General features: G+C 39.1%; 1 protein-coding gene across 1 annotated transcript in view; it reads left to right on the plus strand.

Moving 5' to 3' along the window:
* Positions 1-15,198, plus strand: part of ELP4 (elongator acetyltransferase complex subunit 4) — a 155,996-nt gene extending 140,798 nt beyond the window's left edge. Inside the window, exon 10 of the mRNA XM_010563905.1 lies at positions 15,067-15,198. Coding sequence (XP_010562207.1) covers positions 15,067-15,198 — 132 coding nt within the window. The remainder of the gene's footprint in view (positions 1-15,066) is intronic.
* Positions 15,199-24,047: the final 8,849 nt, after the last annotated feature.

Consider the following 24,047-nt stretch of genomic DNA (forward strand, 5'->3'; position numbering starts at 1 on the left):
TCTTGGATCTATAATACAGAAATATGATCACGGAGGCTATTTTCTACTTTATGTCTTGTTATTCTTGTGGCCATGAAAACCACCAGCGGTATTGTTCAGTAAGTTGTTTCCTATGTTTGTATGTCCATCATGTATTTTATTTCAAAAAGTCTTATCATCCTTATTCTGTTACGAAGACTGCTAAATCTATTCAGTGAGCTCATAAAGGTGATGATTTAATGGGTGAATGTTCTCAGGTAAAAAGGACCATACAAGATACCAGATAGTCTCAGGTATAGAGGTGTTTGTCAATCAATACGAAGTAGCTACTGTAATAGTAATGACTGTATGCTAACTAATAATTGAACATAATCCCCAAAATTTATTCTGATTTAAGAAATTGTGTTTCTTAAGTGTAACAGCTTTAGAAAACCGTAGAAACATTTCTCCTGAATTCACTGGATTGTGTACTGCCGTTATTGTTAGTTATTGGAGGATACCATTAATTAGTTGAGTTGGATTGGATTACCTGGTTTGCTGGGAAAGACAGGCTCATTATAAAGGTCAGTAATTCATACTACTACAAAAATTCTTTTGTTCAGCCCAGGAATGACCTAGTTTTGCCTTTTCTTTTATATCTCTGTGAAACTCAGAGATGCAAAAAGTAGGGCAGAAGATACTGATGAGACATTTGCCCAAATAATGTGGTCAGTTGGTGTTAGGTTATTAACTAAGTTCTTATTCAAGGAACCAGTTATGAAGTTAAAGTACTGTCGAGTGAGGGAGCACGTGCGCAAACACAATAAACTGTTAAGAACAGATATTCCTATAAAAGGTTTGACTTGCAGTTTGGCTTACTTTTAATCTGATATTATTATTGGTGTGCAGATATTTTAAACTGATTGTTTTATGACGTTGAATGAACTCATTGTAGTCTGGTGTTGAGATTAGTTATAGACTGTGGAAGCAATAGCGAAGGATGAAAAAAATATTTTTTATAATTATAGCAAACCAAACCATTTAATATTCTTCCATTGCATATTTTGAAGTGAAAACCTCTTTGTTTTCTATGTCTCCTGTCAAAAATCCGAAGCTTTAATATGTCAGTGCCGTCTATTCAAATGGAAAGAACCATTTAGATTTTTTTTTTTCCTTTAGAGCCTCATCTTTTTCCAGTGCTGTAGCTGTTCCCCCTGGCAAGTTCTAGCTACATTCAAAATATTCAAATAAGATCATCTGATAAGGTTGCCTGGTCTCTTAGGTTTTTACTTATTTATAGGAAGAAATGTTTAAATGGTATTTAGAAGAAATACTTACACAGGGCGTACAAAATATATTTCTTACCCGTATTTCTTCCCTCCCTCCAACCTGTTTTCATGCTATGGGTCAGGACTTAACAGCTCTCAAGAGTGTCTGGCTGAATAGCAGCAGGCTTCTAAATCTCAAATCAAGTGCTCTTCAAAGCACCTTACTTCTCTTGAGATAAAAACTTGAGGCAGGTTTTTCTATCATCTGGCCTATTCATCACGTATAGTCTACCGAATTGTTGACATTTCTAAACACTAAAGGGATTTTAAAGATCTTATTGCTCTAAAGAGACTTACTTGTAGTAGGCAATAAAGAAGTGAAATGAAAAAAATACTGACACATGACAAGCACAAAACTAAATAACTGCCAGAAACAGCTGAAAGCAAATAACTATAATTTGACATATAGTTTCTATACAAAACACATTTTTGATGTAGGAATCTGCTCAAATGTTCAGCCCTCGCCCCCAACTTCCAGATAAATAGTAATGTTTATTTTAATCTCAATTAGTCACAAAAGTCTTGTATTTAATGTGATACCAGTTTCCGTCATTAATATATTTGTTTGAGTTTACACTGAGTACCTACTATCTTAGATAGTCCTTTAAAAAGGAATTAGCATGACCTGTCTTTTAACCTTTCCCCTGCAACTTCTTATTCTGTGCTTAAACTTCTCTTAAAGCATTGGTTTGCCAAAGGGTAGTCGACATGACCACTTGATCACCAATGCGATTTTTATATTTTTTTGTATAAGCAATATCAATCACTGAGTAAAAATACGCCACAGTATGTTTTCATAGCAAAACAGGTTGATCCAATATTACAGATATTAAATTACACTTCAGCAATTTCTGAAGTCTAAGATTATTTGGTACTAATACTATGAAAGGCTTTGTTAGCTGGAGTTTTAAACTGTATCTCTCGTGAGTCATGGGGGATTAGTACTGAAAATAAGAGATACTAAAATATGAATTATATAATGTCTACATCCTTACCTGGGAGTTACAGGAACTGAACATACTTCCTATATCAGTGCCAGTTTTTAGGGTGAGAAGTCAATGATAATGATAGCAGAAATTTTTTTTTTTTTCTCTTCTGGCTTCATTTTTGCCTTAGCATGGAGCATCTGACAGTGGCATTTGTCACTGCAGAGCTGAAGTTTCTAGCTTGTGAAAAGCTGCAAACATAAACAAACTGGTGGTCTGTTTAGCAGCCTTGGTTTGTAAATGTGCAGAATTTTGTAAACCAGCAATACATTTACCTATCTAAATGATACTTGCTTTTAAAACAGAGATTAGTAATAGTAGTTTCCACTTACATAGCATTTTTTCATTTCTCTAGCACTGTTTTAAAGTGATTGGATAATTTGTGTTTCTCTACACATAATAATCCTGCAAGGCAGACTCAGAAAATACCTGTAGCAAAGAAGAACTTGTCCATGCATGAAAAGCAAAATAATAAAAAAAAAGGAAGATAAAAAGCTCCAGAAAATTAGTCTGCTTCAAAAAGCTATTAAATTGTTCCTATCCCTGAAGCTTTACAAATGTGCTAATTGTTGTGTTCTGGTCATGTAATATCTTTCTGCACAAAGTTAAGGCGCTTTCCTGTTGCCGAAGCCCTTGTGCCGTCTGGGGGAGGGACTGGCGGGCAAAGTAACACGGGGTAATGAATCTTCCCTTCGGGCAGCACGTGCTTCAGGTCTGAACGCCCAGAAATGCTTCACAGATGTGCTGGGCTGCCTAGCAATGGAGATTTTCTAATTCTAGCTGACCTAAAAAAGTAAATAGACTACAGAGCATAGGGCTACTCCCAGTATAAAACAATACTCCCCCAGCTAACGTTTACATTTTGCCCCCCTTTGCGCTCCTTCATAACCAGCGACTTGCCAAACCTGTGACACTGGTCTCTGGAAACAGAGGCACTCAGGGACATATTGTATGGGTGGTTGGCATTGTGTAGTCGAATGTAAAACAATACAGCTCACACTGTCTCAGTGCTGTCTACAGCAGTAATACTGCGTGCCTTGGAGACATTCTCTAGGTAGACACATTGGCCGTTATCAGTAACTCATACGCAGTCGTAAGTTGTGCGTGCATTTGCATGTATAGTTACGTATTGTGTTTGTGCACACAACTTCTGCAACTGATGTGTAGGAGGAAACCAGCGTTGTCAATGCATACAAAATCTAGCAAAACCGCTGAGGCAGCATTGGGGCAGCCCAGAGCTGGACTGGTCCAGAGTCTCAGAGCAGCTCCCATTTTCTCCTGTTCTTCTTAGGAAAGCACTTCAGCAAATTTCATAGGATCTAAAGAGACTAGATACTTGAAATCAATGGAAGCTTGTAGGCAATGTGTATTTTAGCAATAGCCTGCAGAACTGTTCAATTCAGAAGTGTGTTTGCATTTCTGTTGTCTCTCTTCTTTGAGTTGGCAAATCGGGCATTAAAATGCACTTGTAACAGAGACTTGCCAGTGCAAGTTACCTGTCTTGGAGCATAATCTTTCTGTCAAGTGTTGAAATCTATCTGGACAATTTTATCAAGAGGCAGAATACATTTTATCAGTTATTTGTGTTGTTGCACACCCTCAGATAAAGTGGTGGGTTTTAAGTGGGTCTATTAATGAGTTCTCTGTAATGTGACAAAATATTTAAACTGAGACAGAAACTTGAATAGATTACAGTGAACTTTAACAGATAGCTTTGAATGCGAACTCAAATATTGGTTAGTTTTCCAACTTAGCTGAAATTTTAGAGGCTGACAGTAACAGTGTAGTATGTTGGACCTCCTAGAACAGATGCTTCTGTCTCTGCTATTTCTCCCTCCTCGTCGCTTACATAGCTTTTGTTTGTACACACAGTGTCTTGAACACTTCTCAAGCTTCCCAGTAGAGAGACCCAACTTGTTGTAGAGCAATGCGGGCATCACCAGCAACTCTGGAACGTTTCCAGTGAGCCATCTGTGGTTTGATACAAGATCCATACTTTGTGGCATGTTGCAATGTCATTCAAAGAAAGAGGAGATACAGTGGAGGCACTGACTCAATGAGAAGCTTCATGTAGTTGTAGGACTGAATTCCTCTCCTTGACCTTTTACACTCCAAGTTAAGAATTTAGTTTAAGCTAGTCATCCGGGTTTCCTGAATAATCAGCAGAGATGGGCAAGCACTTGCAAGGATGATTCATCTCATCCTAAGTATATAATATAGGTTAGACTGAATGGCTGACTTGTACACAGCTGCAATTCAGGTTGAATGAATCTGTCAGGGAAGAGAATGTGACACTAACGTTAGCATCCATCCAGACTATCCTGAGAGCCCTAGAATTACTCAGACTTGCATCCTGGGTCCCACACTCCTCTTATGTAAGCTCAGGAAGGAGAAATTCAGCAAAAAGAACAGATCTACAGGAGAAATGTTAGTCTGCTTGCTTTGGACATAGACAATACCATGAGACTCCTGAACTACTGTTTGAATTTAGAACAGTATTTCCATTCAGCATTTAGACAATGTATGAGAGAATCTTAACTATAACATGCCTAGACAATATATCTCCTCCATCTTTCCCTTTCTTCACTCCATCTTCTCTTCAGCCCTTTGTCACTTAATTTCTTCCCCTATGCCTGTTCTCTTTCACGTGCCTTTCTATACAATATTTTTTCAGTTAGAAGGGAAAAAAAAATTAGCTTTGGCATTAATACAGTATTTATATATCATGACATTTTTCCTTCTGCCTGGATATTTTATCTTTCACTTCTTCCTTTTTACCCACTTCGTGTATTCAGACTGTAAACTCTTCAGAACAGAGACAATATGTGCTTGATAAGAGCTGGATCAGTAAGGATTATAGTAGTATGCTATGTAAGTATTTAGTACAGTTCTAGTTGTAAGATTACCATGTATTTCTCTGAATTTTGGATCAGACAAGCAGTGAACAGCTGTAGTCCTTGGATAGCCTATAACCATCACTGGTTAATCCAGCCCCCTTTATAGCACGGGGAGCTTCTTCATTATGCAGAGACTACAGTTATAATATAAAGCAGGTCTGCTACTTGTACGTGTGATTTAGAGCACTCCATGGTGCCAAACACTTGGCATTCTCAAGCGTCAGAGAAGGTAAATCTTCCTGATATTTTTATATTTCCCTTGTGTCCCTTCACACGTAGCAAATCTTCTTTAACACATCTTGGAGTTTTTCTTTGGTATGAAAGAGTTTGTTCAGACAATTGTCTGTACTTTTCTTTCCTGTCACTGAAAAGTAGTGACTAATGCTGCACATCCAAAAACCCACCCATCTCTACTCACATGTTACTGGAACTTCTTCAGCCATCTGAAATCCCCTAGGAATTCAGTTTACATGAACATGTACAGAATTGAATTTTATTGGTACAGATATCTCTGAAAGACTTTCACTTTGCAACAGCCAATATTTAACTATATCAAGTTTTAAATTCAGACTCAGGAATTCAGATTTTAAGTACTTTACATAGTTTTCTGGTCAGAGAACAGAAACAGTACCATGTGGCATATCCAAACGAATCAGCACAGTTTGAATTCAATTCTCCTGGATATTATTATATCACTTCTGTAAAGCAGATACAATGAAGAGCTGCACTGAAAAGGCACATATTAAGATTCAGCGTTCTGAAACATAAAACGGCTTTTACAAAATCTATCACAAAAGGAAGTGGGTTTATTAATGGTTCTTAATTTTGCCAGGCATCTTTAAAGTCACTGTTTAAATAATCTCTTTGTAGTATTGGAAACCCAGAACAAAACATCACTGTCCTGCAAATGAGGTGAAAGTGAGAACTATCCTGGTTTTATTTTACATTCTGTAGGTGATGGAAAATAAGAGGTTTAGAATTGTGTTCAAGTATTTTAAGTATTATTAGTTATATATAAAAAATTATGTTCATATTAGCAATGTGTCCTTTAGCAGACAGACAGGGATATGTAGGTAGAAGTATATTTATCAGCTATTCTTAGTGGAAGCCTTCTCTCAACACCTGATGTTAACAATAATTAATTTTGACGGCTCAGATTATGCTTCAACTTAAAAAAAAGAAATAGGAAATGCATATGGTAGATGTGCTTATTTTAACATGGGTTGGTATAGTTGTGATTAGTTATAAGTCAATCATGGTTACCTGAAAAGTAGAACATTGTAGAATGCTCTTTTTAAAAGTCAAGTCTTTTGTCTTTATAATCAGTTTAGAAAATGTATCCATTGCTGTGATTTAAAAATGGTCATGTAGCATCTGTGAATACAGAAGAACAAGAAGAAACTGAGTTCATGTCCATGATACAGAAAAATAGTTACCAACGGGTTTGTCTCCTGAATTTGTTAAAATATTGAGAAAATTGTAATGTGAACGGGAATGTAAGAGATTCATAGTAAATGAGTTTTAAATTAGTTTGCCTCAGACTTAAATGCAGTTACGGGAGGATAGTTTGGCACCATTCCCTCCACAAGATAAATATTACAGATTGTGAGACCCACCATTCTCTCCACAAGATAATTATTATAGATTGTGAGACACTATCACTATTTGTGAACCAAATTTCAGGACTGTCATACGATTTCTGCCTGATATGGGTCTAGGCCAGTTGGAATGACTTTTCTAGTCCTTGCTGTGAGAGTTTATAATGCCTTCAGTGGTAAAGGACTTATTATTTTGTCACTGAGAAGTGAACTTACATTAACTCAAAAGTATTTTTAGGTTTTGTGGCATTAATAAGAATTTTATATCTTTGCATAGTGATATTGTCAGATTTGTATGTGAGTTGTTACAAAGTTATGTCAACATAAGTGATGTGTCACTCCAGTAGACTACATGTCATATAAAAGATAATTCATTTCATCGTAATACACATATCTGGTGTCTCTCAGTCGGCAAACTTGGCAAGAGAAGAGGCCAAAACTTATAGTCACCTCCATGTCAAATATTTGAACAAACTCTTCTCTCTAGAAGAAATTTATTTTCATAACTTCACATCTTTGTGTTTATATTAAGCCCAAAGGCAGTAATTTGGTTTTGCCAAGAAGACCAGTTAGTTACTGTGCTTGATGATGACCTGTTAAGAAAGCAGTGAAGTCACTGACTGGCAAGGCTAAGGTGCTCCTGAAATGTGTATCTCTTAAGGAGTCTGTAACCATTTGGCAGCTACCTCAGTCAGAAATGCAAGATGCAACCTGTGGGAACATCAGGTAAACCTGTTCATTCGGGACCTCTTTCACCCCATAAACAGACATATTGCAATGGCCTTGCAGCCGTGGCTCAGGGCACCGCAGAGAATCAGTGCCACGTGTTGCCGTTGCGTTGAAGGTATACCCAATGTCACCGGCGGGCTCAGCCACCGCTATTAAATCCTTCGCCCGCTGCCCAAATACGAAGAGCAAAGCAGGTCCGGTGAAGGTAACCAGGGTCACCCACCAGTCCTGGTGAGCGCCAGACAGATCCATAGTTATGAGGCAAGTCCACTGTCAAGCTGAGAAGCCAGGACAGCAGGTCAGGATCATACCCGGAGCAGCAAGCTCCGCGGTCGGGCCCTGGAACAGCGATAGCGCAGGAAAATGGCCAGGGCCCGAGCAGAGCGCAGCTCCCCAGCAAAGCGGGGAGCTACCTGGCAGAGCTTTGCCAGCTCCTTCTTGCACAACTCTTTCTCACCTGGCAGCCCAGTTTGGGGGTGCACAGCTGCACTCTGTCACAGCTGGCCACGACCACTGGCAGCTAAAGCCTCCCGTTTGGGACTGTCGTCTTCACTGCAAAGGTAAAGAGGCAGCTCAGTGGCTGTGGAGTAATTTGGCATCCCTCCGCCGGCTCCCTCTTTTCTTAAGATGCAAGTTGCTTGTTTTCTTTTCCAAAGGCCTCCATGTCCTTTTCCCCAGCCTGCCTGTGAGAGTGTGAGATCTTATTCATTATCAAGAAACCTATTTCCAGTCAGGTAATGGTGACCATCACTTGACAGTTTGATAGTTTTCAAGCAAGTAACGGGGTTCTTCACTCTAAGAGGAGGTTTTATAAAGCTTCATTGCTAATTCCTGCTGATTTCTCCTTAAAACCCACCTTTTTCATTATACTTACAAAAATGCTGAAGTCTTTTCCTAGGTACTATGATAATAGAAATAATTACTAGTAATTATAAATGAGGTAATAATAAAAAGACATAAAAGGGAAAACATAATGCAAGGGGTGCATTATGGGCATCATAAGCAGAAGAAGAAACAGAAACAGGAACTCAGCCTCTGTACCACAGACTGTTCCTGCTCTCTCTTGTGTGGGCTTTATGGAATGGCAAGAGTTCTGTCTGCTTCAAAGAGAAATAAGTAGGATATAAAGCTCCCCAACTAGGAGTCTGCATCTTTCATTTTCCCAGCATTCCTAAAATTCTTCTCCCCACCCCCCTCTTCCCCTTAAACCAAATCCCTTCGGCTTTGGTGACTTCAGTCTTCATGGAGTTGTAGCAAATGGAACTAGAAGGGATCTAGAGAGGTCATTAACCCATCTCCCTGCCCCAAGGCAGGACTGCAGCCATAGTAGACTAATAAACAATTTTTTTTTTTTGGTCAAAGATCCAAATAAATAGAATCGTAAAGTTTTTTTTTAAAGTTTAATTTGGGGAAGTTTGGGCTCGGTTGTTAAAGCTTCATGTAACTGTTAGCAGAGTCACAAGGTTAACTTCAGTGGAATTACTTTAATATATATCAAATTAAGAATGAACTACCACCTCTTTTTTTATGAGAGTCAATGATTTTGCATCACTTACGTTATTACATACTTGTTTGCTACAGTATTACACTTACAATAGCTACCAAAATACAATAATGATTTTTGGAGTAATATGAAGAATTACTTTGAGTTTAGATTTTTGCTAATATATGTGTATCTGCTTATCATATTGTTGCTAAATATTTTTATGCTTTTTATAGTTTAAAGCATTTTAATGGAATATGTGATTGTAGTAGCCCTCAGTTAATTTTATGAAATTTTGCTGTAGCTTGAGTGTCTTCCACCTCAATTATTTCTGAGTATTTTAGCCAGTGTACAAACAATCTGTACAGACACACGTTTCCTCAAATCTGAAAAGTAATTTTATGAACTGATTGTTGTTTCTAGCATGTAGGTGTAATACTGGATTTCACTAGTTGCCTCCCCAATGCAGTGCCAGTAGATTCCTCAGAAGAATATGTGTAGCTTATGTGTACAGTTGTATAATAATCAGTTCTTTAATATTATCTCTAGTAGCTAGCTCTTTGTTTAACCTGTCATTGGTTACTTAGGTTCAGTCATACAATTTTTACTTCATTTTCAACCCCTTTTATAGTCAGTTAAAACCTGTGTACTGTTTCTATGCTCTTTGTAACTGAGGTATAATCAACATCAAGAGAGGTTGTTAGCAAAACTACTGGTCAATCCTCTTAAGACAAAAAAAGCCTTACATTGGAAAGTCTGTTTTTTATAATAAATCTGTAAAACAATCCCCTTGATACAGTAAGCTACACTGGCAAAAGCACTTGCTAGTATTTTTGTCTACTAGGGATGTTGTTGGTTTAAAAAAATCAGTTACACCCCAACCAAATGTACCAGCCCACTGGAAGTTCCTAGAATAGCCACGACTTGGATCTTTACATTCCAGTCTTACAAGGCAGACCAGTATCAGAAAACCATCAGTGCTCTATTTGGTCCTCAGTGCTGGGACTGGACTAGCTGATTGCTCGGTGCTGGGACTGGACTAACTGATTGCTGGGTGTCCCTTCTGGCCTGTCATTTTACATATTCTTATCTTCCACCTCTACTCGCCCCCCACCCCCCGCCCCCGTCGAGAACAAATGAAGTAATTAGAAGTTTTCTTCAGGCAGAGGGAGGAGCAGAGGCAAAGTATGTAATAAGTTTTGTCTGAACTGTTTTCCTTTCGTAATGCATGCCCTAAAGCTGTGTGCTTAGCTGGGTTCAGTGTAATTGTTCCTATCACCGCAAAGCCTTCAGGACCTGCCCGAAACAGAGCAGGGGGGAAGCACCAGCACTCACACCGTGCCCCTTCCCTGGCTGTGCCTTGTGCGCTAACAGCCTTCTTCCATAGCCAGTTATTTCTTAAATCAAGTGAATGAAGCTTAGAGTCTGATTCCGAAGATCCTATGTTTAAACCTTTCTGACAGCCTCCATGGGTGAAAATAATGTGAGATCATGTAATTAAACACACTATAATAATGCAGATACACAATTAACTTTGCACAAAGGAAGTTTACTCCAGCATTCCCTAGTTTTTACACTGACAAACTTTACCTTTCTTTGGTACATGCTTGAAGAAATTATCACAAGGAAGGTGATTATAGGATCCTATTTTCACTTGCATATTTACTTTTGCCAGACTATGACCGTTTTGCCTTAAAATATTGGTGCCCTACCAGCTTGCTGTAGGCTACGGGAAGTTTTATGTTTACCCACACGCTGGAATATTTTAGTGAAAATCTTCAATTATTTAAAAGAACGAATGAAAGTACGCAATTTTATGTCTACCGTTTATGCCAGGGATGTGTTTTGGCTGTCCTGTGAAAATCCACCTCTTTGGCCCAGGCACACTTGGTACTGCGTATTCAGCTCGACCCTTTTCCAGGGCTGTACCTGCTTTTCGGAGCAGGAGGTGAGCCGCTGGGCGGGCAGGGGACACCGGGGCAGAGGAGAGGGGCAGGGGCACGACGGGGGATGGAAAGCGGCGCCAGCAGGAGAAAGAAGGGCAGCTCCAGAACTACAGGTGGGAAGAGGAGGAGGACAAAACAGGGGATGAGGGAGAGAAGGGGCTGAGGCAAGGAAGGGTGGCCTGGTGCTGAATTTGGACCTAGGCATTAGGAAGTGGAGCAGGGGATGGAATATGGGCAGAAATGGGCAAGAGAAGCCCAGAACTGGCAGGAGCGGGAATGAAGAGCTCGGAAGCAGAAAGCTGAGACTGACTTCGGCAGAGGGTGGGGAGCGCCGATAACCGGAGAAGAGGCGTTTTTGTCATGAAGACCAGTTGCAGGATGGGAGGCCTGGGCAACGAGGACTGGGATTGCCGATGTGAGCAAAATCAGCCTGATTCTTATCAGACTGATAAGAGAAAAAGAGATTGAAAGGGATGGAGGTCACAGCCTCAGAAATAGCAGAGAAGTCTGTCCAGCAGAAAACATTTTGTCCTAAACTGGGACTTTAAATGCAATTGTTTCTCTGTGGTCAGCAAATATCTGTGAAAATGTCTGATCGTTCTGTAATGCTGGTGTTCAAAAAGGATCACAGCCTATTCATGCTATCACTTACTGCCTTAGTTTAAGTGACTGCAATGTCCCTATTGGTGCCAAAAATAAAGGCCTGTTTAACCTGTGGATGTCTGTATAATGCCGTACAATGAATTTGCAGTTTGTTTGTGGTTTAAAATTTAGAGTATTTTTTGATGGTGTTAAAATATTTAATAGGATTAATATTGCAGCCCTGTTTATATTTTCAAGCTGCATGCAGAAAATATAAGGAATGATATTTTGAAATGCCTATTCAGACTTTATTCAGAGGTAGCATGTGTGTGTGCTATGATTCAGGTCTTAATGGCAGGATAACATTCAGGTTTTTTTCAGAGGACTCTAGTGTTGCTTATTGTTCAGAATACGTCTGATCTGAGGATCAACGTGGCATACGCAGTGAAATATGCTTTCCTGGAAATATGTGATTTGTTGTAATGTTTGAAAGTTGGGATTGTAGAGAGGGCAAGGATTGCAGGAGGGATGGTCTCATAATTAAGACAGTTGAAGGATATCATGGAAGGTATGATGTGTCTCTGCCTATATCACTGAGCTTCCATGTGATCATATTGCTTCAACCCAGCATTTTTATGTCTCTCGCTTTCTGAGTGCCCAACTTGGGGTTCTTGGAGAAATACTAAACACTCACAGCTGCAAATGAAGTTAGCATTTGATCATGTGAAATGCTGTATGATGCTAAGCATTCTGGAAAAGCAAGTTCTAAATGCCTCAGATTGTGTTTCTGAAATCAGTAGATACCTTTTGCCATGTGTTTTATGTGCCTCAATTCTCTATGCCTAAAATGGAGGTAACTTTGCTGCCTTATCTCACAAGAATATTAGGAAAATAACACAGCTGGTGTTTGTGAAGTGTTCAAGTGCTATATACTGACATGTGCTATTGAAAAGCCATTCTGTCTTCAGAACAAGGTTTGAATAGTATATAATAAATACGTCAGAAAAGTTCAGAGTAAACAGTTACAAGAAAACAAAATACTGAATAGCCAGTCACTAAATGAGCAGTGTGCATCCTCTTCACTGAATAAGATGGGGGAAGAAGAGTATATGTGTGTATAATGAAACACTGGATCATAACAAATACATCTGTAAAAGCCTGATTCAGTCCTACCATCCAATCTGAGGTTCTTTAATTTTTACTTTTCCTGTGTGAGTCTTTGCAAATTTATGAATATTCTCCTATCCATTTTCTGTTTATAATATATATTAGAGAATGAACGCAGCATTGACTAAAAGGCTGTGTAAATATCGAAGTTGTTTTTTCTTTTGACCACACTTCAAGTCCAGGCAGGTGTGGAAGGGTTTACAGTTGTTCCCTATCTGTGATAGTAGTTACTCCCTGTGCAAGATGAGTTTGCTGAGTCTCAGTTCGGTTTGCTCTTCATCACCTTGCTCTGAATCCATTGGCAGACTTGGCAAAAGAGTCGGTAGTTGCAGGAAGAAGACAGGGGTACTACATCTCCCCTAGACGAAGCCACTTCTCCCCCTCCCCGGTGAGGGCAGAGAGATGCTGACAGTGAGTGGGAAATGGTTGGATTAGTTCACTTGTGTCTCCGCCTCCCACATACCAGATACCGTGTACCCTGCCAACAGTACTGTACACTTTTTTGGAAAGAAAATGTGACTGAAAGATCTGCCAAGTGCTCCCCTGCACTTCCCGGCTTTTCCTCATCCTTCGTTTTCCACTGGTTACAGCCCCCCTCGTACAATCCAAGTTGTACATTGGCTCTTTCCTGGCAAACGTTTTTCTCAGCAGACAAACAAGATAGGCACGTGCCCGAGGTGGTAGTGTGTCAATGTAGAAATGAGGCATCATGGACCACAGTTCACCTCCAGAGCCGTGCTTAACCTTCTTAGGAGTAAGGGAAGAACTGTAAGCGAAGGATACCAGACCACAGCGCTGCTCTTAATACGGTGAAATGCAAGAGCTGCATAGTTACTAAATAGTATATATGGGGGGTGGGTTTTGATGCATAAATTGCGCTTCACAGGCAACGTGCTACAAGTAAATACGCACATTTCTCCTATTTCAACACTGAGGTGCGTCATCTCACCCAGGGTGCAGGCTTTCCTGCTCCACGTGCATTATTACTTTATGCATTTCCTTCCCTTGGAGAAGATGACAACCCAGCACACGTTCTTCTCCCTGCGCTGCCCACAGCCAGGAGCGGCCAGTGGTAGGAAGCACTTTGGAGCCCCTCTCAAGTTACACCTAATTGCACAATCTCAAAGCCAGCAATTAAGTGAACAGTCAGCCCACTGTAAATACAGATATTTCTTATGCTTATTAATAGAACTCTTATCTTATCCTATAAAAGTTGCAATAATATTGAATAAAAGGCAGCTGTATTTACGTGTTGTGATAAAAGCAAAAACATAGCAGAAGCAGAAAATAAGGATAGTCCACACGGCCTCCTAATAACAGTTTTTCAGCCATTACTGTTAACCCTGTTCCCTTCAGAAGCGTGTGCATTTTCAAAGAAGAGCCACATGGTTTAGCCTTTGCCTACTAAATCTTTCAAGAAATATGCTCCTTCCACGATACCAGGTTTCATAAATTATTGCACTGTGTAGGAGATGCTCAACTGTTTCATCTGACCGGCTTTCAGTACCTCACTGTGTCCAAAAGTCAACCAGCAATTAACCAAGTAAAGCCTCCGTTTTACATTAATTTTCACCTTACTTTACAGAAGCTAAATGGTAATGTCATGTCTTTTATATACCTCCAGTGTAAAAGATCCTCAGAGGGAGAGTTGAAATATTTTTGTCGTAGTTGAAAAATAAGGTTTATTACGCAAGGACTGTGTGCTTGTGGACAACCATGTAGGCTGTGTCTCAGTTTCCTCATCTGTGAACTGGATGTAATGTTCCTACAACTCACAAGGGATGGCAAGGTTTGGTTAGCATATATGATTGCCTTATACAAATGCAACTACTGTCACTGCTTGTTTTTATTAACAACTATCGGTAGAATATGAAGAAGAAACATTTAGCAGAATAACGCTAGAACCAGCGTGAGGCTTCTCCATCTTTTGACCATCACATCATTTATTTTCAGACTCTGCCACAAAGTATGCGTGTTTGAAATAAAACTATACTTATATTGTAATGCCATAGAAATCAAAGGATTTGATGTAGGGGTTGACATACAGGCAAAACATTTGTTTTTAAAGGAAAAATGCCCATAGATATAATTAAATACCTTGAGCAAATTCAGATTTTGTTTAGAAAATTTTCATGAGGAAAAAATCTATTCAAATTGACAGAATCCAATGTATTGAAAACATGTAAAGCTGTTTTCAGGTCAGCCTAAAAGAGTGTCTGGGAAGTGTTTTATTTGTGTGAGTAAACATTGATCAGTTGGGAAAAAGACTGCATTTTGAAATATGCTATGGAAAATAAATTCTACTGCAATTATTCTTTTTTTTCCTCTCTCTCTTTCTTCTCTCTCTCCCCGTCTCTCTCGCCCTCTCCCTCCTGAAAATCTCCTGCCACAGCGACTGCATTTGCCTCCAGACTTGTCAGACACAGTGAGCCGCACAAGCAAACAGGATCTGGCAGAATCCGCCAAACTGCTGAGCTCAGGATGTGGTGCTATGGCCATCGGCAAGAAGCACCTGGACTTCTAGTGATTTCTGCTTAGCAGTTTCACTCAGATTTATATGACACTCTAATTATGAGTGTTAATGACTTATATAAATATTTTTCTTAATGATTTGACCCAGCAGTCTTTAAAAATACATGTTATCATATGGTGCCTTCTTTTTTTTTTTTTTTTTTTTGTCCTGGTTTCTTTGTACTAATTTTGGGCTGTTTGGATTTTGCTTTTTGTTAAAGCTTCTGTTATGTTGGGTCCTGCCATTGTTCTGCTCGACTGGAAACGTACAGTATTTTGTTCCTTTCCTTAAAATATGAAAATTACTCTCACCCTTTCATTTCCAGATGGTTTTTTACAATAAAAATAAAGGGATATTTTTCCCCGTGGAATTTTTATATACTTACATTTGATATTTTGTATGAATAATAAGTTAAGTTGGACGGTTTATTGAAATAAAGGAATGAAACTAAGCATTAATTGTCACGTGTTATTCTGAAAGCAAACTACTCACTTCTGGTTTTAAAACCATTAATTTTTGTAATTGAAATACCATTCTTAAATTTCAGGAAATCTTTATATTAGTTTATTAAATTTATTTATTATTATTTACTAAATATGTAATAATAAATTTTAAATGTGTAAGATCGTTTTTACTCTAATATGCCAGTAATTAAGTATGGTTGTTTTTTGAATCAGAATATATTACAGATAATTACTTTGCCTTATGGCTTACTACATGCATTAAAATGCACTTGAACGGAATTTACTAACCAGAGAGAAAAGAATTGATTTCCTTATGTAGTTCAAAACAGTAATCCTAAACAATTGAAGTCAGCACTATGAAATTATGTCAACAGACATAATTCAAGATTGAAATTCAAACCGACAGCTACATTAATGCTGGAAAACCAGAAGAGTGCATTTGAGCTCGGGGAAGGGTATCACAGCATGCTGGTCTAAAGCAGGGCAGAATATACAAGTAATTCAGGCTTCTGTACCCTCAGATACACAATTTGTGAACTTGTAACTATTTTGTATGTATCTCTGTATATCTCATCAAACAAAAGAACGGTAAAGCAAAGCTGACCTGTAAATTAAAGTGGTTTGCATTCTTTCTTCTGAGGCTGACTTCCATTTTGAAAGGTAATATCTTCTTCTCCGCAGAACTTCCAAGCCACCCAGCTGTAAGATTGCATTACAATTTCAAAATTTAGTCTTTATAATAGTGTATTACATGGCTGGAGTGAAATTGACTCTTCAAAGAACATGTTAATAGGATGCAATAATGGTAACTTATTTTGATGGGTTTGGAACCAAGAGTTGGTTAAGTGGTTTGCTTTTTTTTCCTGCAGACCAGGTTCTACTTTATTTTTTTCTTGACAACGCTGTGTAAAACAAAGACATAGCTTTTAAAACTGTCTAACTAATATGATGAATGTCAATCACTTAAAAAACTCCACTGTAGCATAAACACATACTGTATACAGCTTTTATTCTGAATTAGAATAATTGAATCAATGACAGTGATTTGCCAGGATGTCAAATCTATCCATCATATCCTGTCACTACCAGTTTATTTTTTGTGATCAAAATCAAAAAGACTAGTATTTTGTCATCAGCTATTTCATTAGTAGTAACAATCAGGTTTTCTCTTCTATATTTTTTAGATATGCCTGTTATATTTTTTATTTCTAAAGACACAAATCCTTTTAAATCTTTTCAAAATAAAGGTTCAGAACTTAACTGTCAGTTTAATAAAGCAAAAAGACATCTACTTTCCTATGCCAATATATTTAAAATATTATCATTGATGTCTCAAACATTTTTTTCTCTTTTTGTATTATGTGTAACATTGAATGGAAGTTCTCATTAGTTACTTAATTGTGCCTTTTGAAAGCATGAAATAATTTAAATACTTAGGATAAAGTGATTTTTAACAAAGGTGAAATTTTACATAGTACGTCTTTTTAATGTAAATAACACAAAACACAGTATTTCTTTGTGAAATATAAAGTCACAAGACATATAAATTGTTGCCAACATACTTAAATAGGTCATTGACTTAGCATACAGGGGAGAAAATATCATGAAAGTCACAAGTGATTTCTAGTTAATATATTAACTGAAATTGTTAGCGAGCAGCGTGTGTATTCCACATATGTATATGTGTATATGTGTGTCTTATGCATTTATAAGACTTCAATTCCAAAAACTTTGGTAGGTTAATATTAAAGCTGACAAATATTTTGAATAATAAAGGGAACTCCTTCTGCAAATCTGGATTAATTTTTTTTCTGAATCACTAAACATGCTTTGTAAAATAAGTGTTAGAGTATACAGATGTACAGTGTTGTTTACCTAAGGCAAAAACATGGAGCAAAATTTCTTTTCTTTCCTTCCAAAATATTATATCAGTTACAACAACATATGATAGTGACTTGGCTGATCCAGTAAACTGATAAGTGAAATAATGCTATATATGTGCTACCAGATAGTATGTAGATATACAGTAGATATAGAGTAGATTTCATTTATTGCACCAGAAGCAATTTTGACTTGGGAAGCGGAAGAAGTGTTTACATGGTGATTTTCTGTGACTTTTCCCCATAACCACTCTGTGACTGTCAAGCTCCTGTGTACAAAACATCCTTCGGTTCTTTTTTCTCTTGATTTGAAGACAAATATTTAACTAAGGGGTGCAGCTCAGGTAATCGAAGAATGGGTGCAGCCTCTTTTGTTGCAATGTGCTACCTGCTTCTTTTTGCATCTTCAGAGCCCCCTTGTTGGCTTGGATGGAAAATCTGTGTGATCCTTCCTTGTGCTCAGAGGGCTCTTTTCTGCAGAGATTGCAGTATGAGGTTTTTTTGTTTGTTGCAATTTTTTAAGCAGAACTTCCTACTTTTTAGCAGGCAACAAACTGAAACCACCAAACTCAGCAGGGAAACAATAGATTCATCCCAGTGAAGATGTTCCCAATTCGGCAGGAGAACCCAATCTTTACAGAATTGTGACACACAGTCAAGAAAGTAGTAATGAAATTTAAAACGTTGTGTCTTTAATATGTCAGATAAGAATTCTTCATATAATTTCTGTTGTGTTGAGGTTTTCACAATATAGGTATTTGGAACATAAGAAGAATATTATGATAGATTAAGTCTCTTTCTATGTTTGTAAAGAATTTTCAAAAGCAATTTCAAGGATGCAGCTGAATTCAATTTTCTGTAACAGTAGCTACAAGCATCTGAAAGTGGGCATTCAGCTACTTCAGATTTGATACATATGGTAGCACGCCACTGGTTTCATCTTTAAATTTAATATAGAATAGTGATGTTGTTCCAAACACAGCTTTTGGAAAAGTGCAGAAGTCTAACTTAGAAAAATCCTTTACTATGCCAATATTGGAAAGTGAGCTATTAATCAAGTTTTTCTGAAACCACAAGGTTGTAACACATCCCTTTAAAAATGTATGTATATTACAAGTATTACACACACAAACACACACACACATATTAAACCAGTATTTCTCCAGAATCATGTAGTAGAAATTTAATAAAGTGTTCTTCTTTTGCCTGTGCTGAAGAAATGTCATCCATAACTACAGAGCACTACAGAAATAGGAAAGAAGATGCTTTTATGCCTTTAAGAGGTGGTGGAAGCAAGTACTATCCCCCATAACATCTCTTGGGGTTTTTATTTTCTCTTGTGAGCTGCCTGAATGCAAGGCCTACATTTCTTTTTTTAATCACACTGAGCACATGATGGTGCTTATTCAATAATAAATGTACCTGTGTAGAAAAAAGAATGAAAGTGAATCCTCTTCATCTTAAGAAAAAGGGCAGCTTGAATGGAGGAAAAAACAGAAAACAAAAATTCCACCACAGTTTTTTTTCAGTTTCTAGTCTAATATAAGCAAATGTTAGGCTCTTTTTTTTTTTTCCAGAAATGGATCATTAATACAGTGGATGCCTACATGTGTATTTACACATCCGAATAGATAGATTTTTCAGGAGTGTTGAGCATCAAGCATCCCAGAGCATCTGCTGAAAACTTGGCTGCTTATTTAAACTCTGCCTTTAAACAATTTTTAAAGTTATTAGGCACATCAAACTAATACACAGACCTTCTGTTCATATCAAAAGGAAGAGATCTTTTGTGCCTTTTACATTTTATTGCACATGGATTTTCTCGTGCTGTAGAGCTTAATCTAAAAAATCTTCCAGAGAAGTCAGTGATGGTTTAGACCAGGAGCAAGCTGGTAGGATTAGATCCAGTGGATCTTCCTTAAAATATTAGCGGATCTAGAGAATTTGTAGTTGCATATTCCTCTATTAAAAAATGTATTCTAATGTCTTCTGGCATTGAAGGTAAATGTTAAATCCAAAATGTAGCAAGAATAAAAAAAAAAAAAAAGCCTTCGCTCTGTGCTGGCAGAGTTTGAGTCTGAATGTTCATGCCCTCAGAATGCTCTCAGCAGTTACAGCGTCAGAGGTATTCTCTGAAAAGTCTTGAAACGGGTGAATTTTGGTGTACTTTCAGATACTTTTTTTGGAGTCAGGTTGGAGCAAACGCACTAAAGAAAGCTCTTGCTGAAATGTCATGGGGCTAGACTTACAGAAGAACAGAAATGAGGTCTGGTTTGGGTTTAGATATGAAGTCAAGCAGTTTTTAGTGCCAATATTTTGGGAAAGCATATTGTGCAGAGAAAAAGCTGTAAACTTGTTTCAAATACGTTGCTTGAGTGAGACTTTTCTGTGGTTCTTAGTACGTATTTATTTATATTATCAAAGTATCTCAGAGCTACTACTCACAGACCAGGACTGTTTTGTGCAGGGCATCATTCTTGGCCTGGGACTGGCACTGCTGCAAAACAAATTTGCCTTCCTGACCTATTTTAAATCAATAGGACAAGAATTGTTCTAGTAGGACTTGATGCCAGTTTTAGCTCTATTGTCTTCAGCTAGCAACCATAGCTGGAAACCGCAGCTCCGGCACCTGATTCCCGACCAGGGAAGTTTTAATGGGTCCATTTCCTCTCCGGGCACATTCAGCATCTGTATGGATCCAGCAGATGAACTGGTCAGACAACAGACGTACATCTGCTATCCATCGTGTATAACGAAACCCCTGCCACCGGCATGGCCTTGCACTTGGAAGAGCTAAACTAATGAATAAAGCTGAACTCAGTCAAGACCAAATAGAGGGTGACAGGCGGAGGAAAGCGTTTGGAAGAATTCTCCAGCATGGTGAAATTTCCATTTATGGTGCTTCCCAGCCTACGTCCAGGATAGCTCAGCAATTTTGGAAAATTACTTGAGTGAGAAGGAGTTTGACAGTACACTCTTGGAGACAGTGAAGTAGCAAGTCCATCTGTGTGGGAGACAGAGCCTTCCCAGGAGCCACCTCAAAACTGGGGAGTTCTTCCCAACTAGCAAAGGGTCATAGATACAGAGCTTCAACCATACACCATCAATACGCCAGCTTCAGACAAGCAAATAAAACTTTATCACAACAAAACATTGGGAAAGAGGATGGAAGCACAAGCGGTATGGTAGGTAGGCACAATTACTTCATGCCTGATGGAGAGTACAGCAGATAGGCACAGTAAGAGAATATATGCAAGGGAGCAGAACACACGGTTCGTTATGCGTCCGTGCCTGTAGAAGGCTCTATGAAGTTTTAAATATGTCCTTGCCCAAACAGGTGTAGATCAATGACAGTTCACACAGAGCAACTGAATCATAACTCAGAAAGTCATCAGACCCAACAGAAGCTTAGTTTAAGTAAGAATCGAAGGGTTTGAATGCATATTTTGCAAAGTAACAGTGTTGACTTAAATTCAGAGAAATCAAAGTGGACAGCTTGCTTCTTTAAAAGCAAAAAAAATATAAAATTTAAATGACTGGATTTTTATTTAATTCAGTCTGACAGAGGGAGTTTTAAAAATAAATAAACCCTCCGCTGCAGTATTTGAAACACAAAGCTGCAGACTACAGACTGAATCTGAATCCAACTTTGCAGAGAGAAATGTAAAGGGTAAAACATAAACAGTGACAGGGAGAAATATAAATTTTCTTTGCTTGTAAGAAGTTAACATATTTATTGTAATAACCTGAAGGTGTTTATTTGCTGTATGCAGTTCCATATAAATCAGAGTCCTTCTGTTGCCCTATATGTAATTTCTATGGAATAACTGTTCATAAACTACTCAGAATCCATCAGGCCTGACCTGAAGGAGATTATCTGTGAATCTACAAACTCCTCTGGTGCAGCTGGAAAAGCTCGTATGTCCCAGGAGAGGCAGAACTGCAATTCGCAGCCCTCACCGATTTTAGCTGCTGGAGCGTACGTGAGGTCTGTCAGGTGCCTGGAGGCAATTGCAACCTCTGCTGGAGGATTTCATGCAACTTAGAGCTCCTGTCAGGCACCTGAAGGTAACAAGGATCCTCCTGGGTCGCTCACAAAACCTCTGCTCACCATCTGACCCAGCTGCAATTCGACTTGGGAGGTCAGGCTCCAGCGCCCAAGAAACCATCAACCTCTACCAGCCCAGCAAAAAACAGTATCGTGGTCCTTTGTGGGGGCAAAGCAGCTCCAGCACACAGCCTGCCGGCATCAGGCACACGTTTTCACCTTCACCCCCTTCAAAATTGCCATCATCTCACCAGGGATGTTACCTGGTGGGATGTTACCTAGGGCGAGGAAGGGAATGGTGCAGGAGGCCCTGAAAGTCTCTGTGTTAAAACATAGTCATCAGAGATTCACAGTGAAACTTAAGGGAGAGCAGGTTTCGTGGGGACTTTTCTCTAAAGGGCCATCTTCAAAAGAAACAACAGGGATTCTGGCAGCTGGAGGTTTCATGAAAATCTGTCACACGTCAGCTGTACCTGTTAAAAGACTGATCAAATGGTTTAATTCCTTTGAGGTTTCATTTCTGCAGCACTTAGGAAAACACCTTCCTCTTCCACACAATTGCTATTGAAAACTATCTTAGGATAGTAAACTATCCTAAGCAAGCTACCCTAAGTAACTGTCTGCTGATACATGGGGGGTTTCGTTCTTTACATCTAAGAGAACATTAGGGGAGGAATTAATTTAAAATATGTTCTAAAGCAAGGAACTTGCCAACCTGGCTCCTATCCAAACTGTACTATATTTACTACCACGCGTCTCGTGCAGATTGCTCCATCCTCCGCTATTTTCTTTAAGAACTACTAAAAAGATAACATATGTGAGAGACTTGCCTATCGGTCTCCAGCAGGAATCCAAAGGGAGCTATATTCCATGCTTTATTTTCCACCCAAAGAGGAGGAACGTTTCTTCTGCCTCTACCATGCCGGGCAGGGCAGGGGCTTCAGCCAGAGACGTGCTCCTGCGGCTGCCTTCTCTCCACAGCAAGACACGGAAATACTCCCTGTCCGAACAAGACCAAAAAGCCATCACAGACTCTACTCTCACATCTGTAATTCATATGCCTATTTCTAAGGGGGGGTGCCAATCACACTTTTGATTACAAACAAGTCTGCGGGAGATCATTAAGCAAACAGGTGTCTTGTCAAAGAAGAATTACTTAAAAAGAAGATGTTACAGCGTTCCCAGAGCAGAAGAGCCTTATCAGCTGCACACGGAGCAATGCTCAACTGCTGAAGCTGAGGACAAGAGCAAATGGAAACAAGCTGAAAAAAAAAGAAAAAAGAATGATACATATTCAGTTTTCCTAGTGCTGTTTATACCATGGAAATGCAGAACAAATTGAAACCTTAGCATAACTCTAAACCTGCACATATTACCCAGAGAAAATAAGATAATATATTTTAGTCAGTAATACCAGAAAAATCAACTGGAAAAAAAGCCAGACACCTTTGGCCATGGAAAGTGAATGAAATAGGACTACCAATGGCTGGAAAGCCTGGGGGAGGCGATGTGCGTTATCAGTCCCAGGTTGTTCTTTGCAACTGCAATCTTGCCCCCAAGGATGAATCCCAGGCTGCCTAAAGTAAACCAGCCTACAGGGGCATTTTGCTCACTTTGTAAATAAAAACCTAGCTAAAAAAGAAGTGGCGAAATCCCCTTTCTGTGTTACAGCCTGGGTGAGAAAGCAGCTCTTTCTTGCCTCCTGGAGCAGGGCACACGCTGACTCGTGCTTACCTTTTAAAAATGATTAAACCCGGTATCTGCGCGGCGCGAGGCAGTTCCAACACGTATGTCACTGCGTGCATGTCTGCTTCACCATCAGCATGTATGGCTCATCATCTGTCTGCTCTGAACAATAACTGTTAGGTTAGCAGCCTTTTCACTTGTAAATGTAAATATTGTATCTAGAACACAATATTTGAAATACAAAATACAGTGTTATTAAGACAGCGCTCACACATCAATTCTTGTGTGACTATAATTTGTGAAATGCCTTAGGAGGGGCTTATAAATAAAGTATAAGGTGTTATTATGAAATACATTTTAACCAAATGCACAGAAATGTCTCTTTCCTGTTGAAATCAATAGCAAAACTCCCACTAATTTCAGTGGTAAAAAGCGGAGACCCTTGGAAATTGCTGTGCTACGCTGAGCAATGTATTACAGCAGATTTCAGTCTTCGTATATAATACAGCTCTAGAAGAAGAAAGGGGATGAAAACGGGTATTAGAGGCTGCTCGGAGCACGCTGAAGATTTTCATTTCCCACCTCCGCGGCTGGTAGCGGTGGCGAGGCAGCACCTCCCCACGCGGCCGCGCGCGACCCCCTCGCCCGTTGGCGGCGGCGCTCCGAGCCCAGTTGGGCGCTGGGGCTGCTCCGGGGCCTCACCTGGCCCCCAGCAAGCGACCGACCGGGAGCTGGCACCGGTGCTCAGGCGTGGGAGCCCCTGCACGCTCGGCCCCGCGCCCC

Source organism: Haliaeetus leucocephalus, unplaced genomic scaffold (genome assembly GCF_000737465.1).
Source record: "Haliaeetus leucocephalus isolate CR32 unplaced genomic scaffold, Haliaeetus_leucocephalus-4.0 Scaffold173, whole genome shotgun sequence".
NCBI classification, from domain to species: Eukaryota; Metazoa; Chordata; class Aves; order Accipitriformes; family Accipitridae; genus Haliaeetus; species Haliaeetus leucocephalus.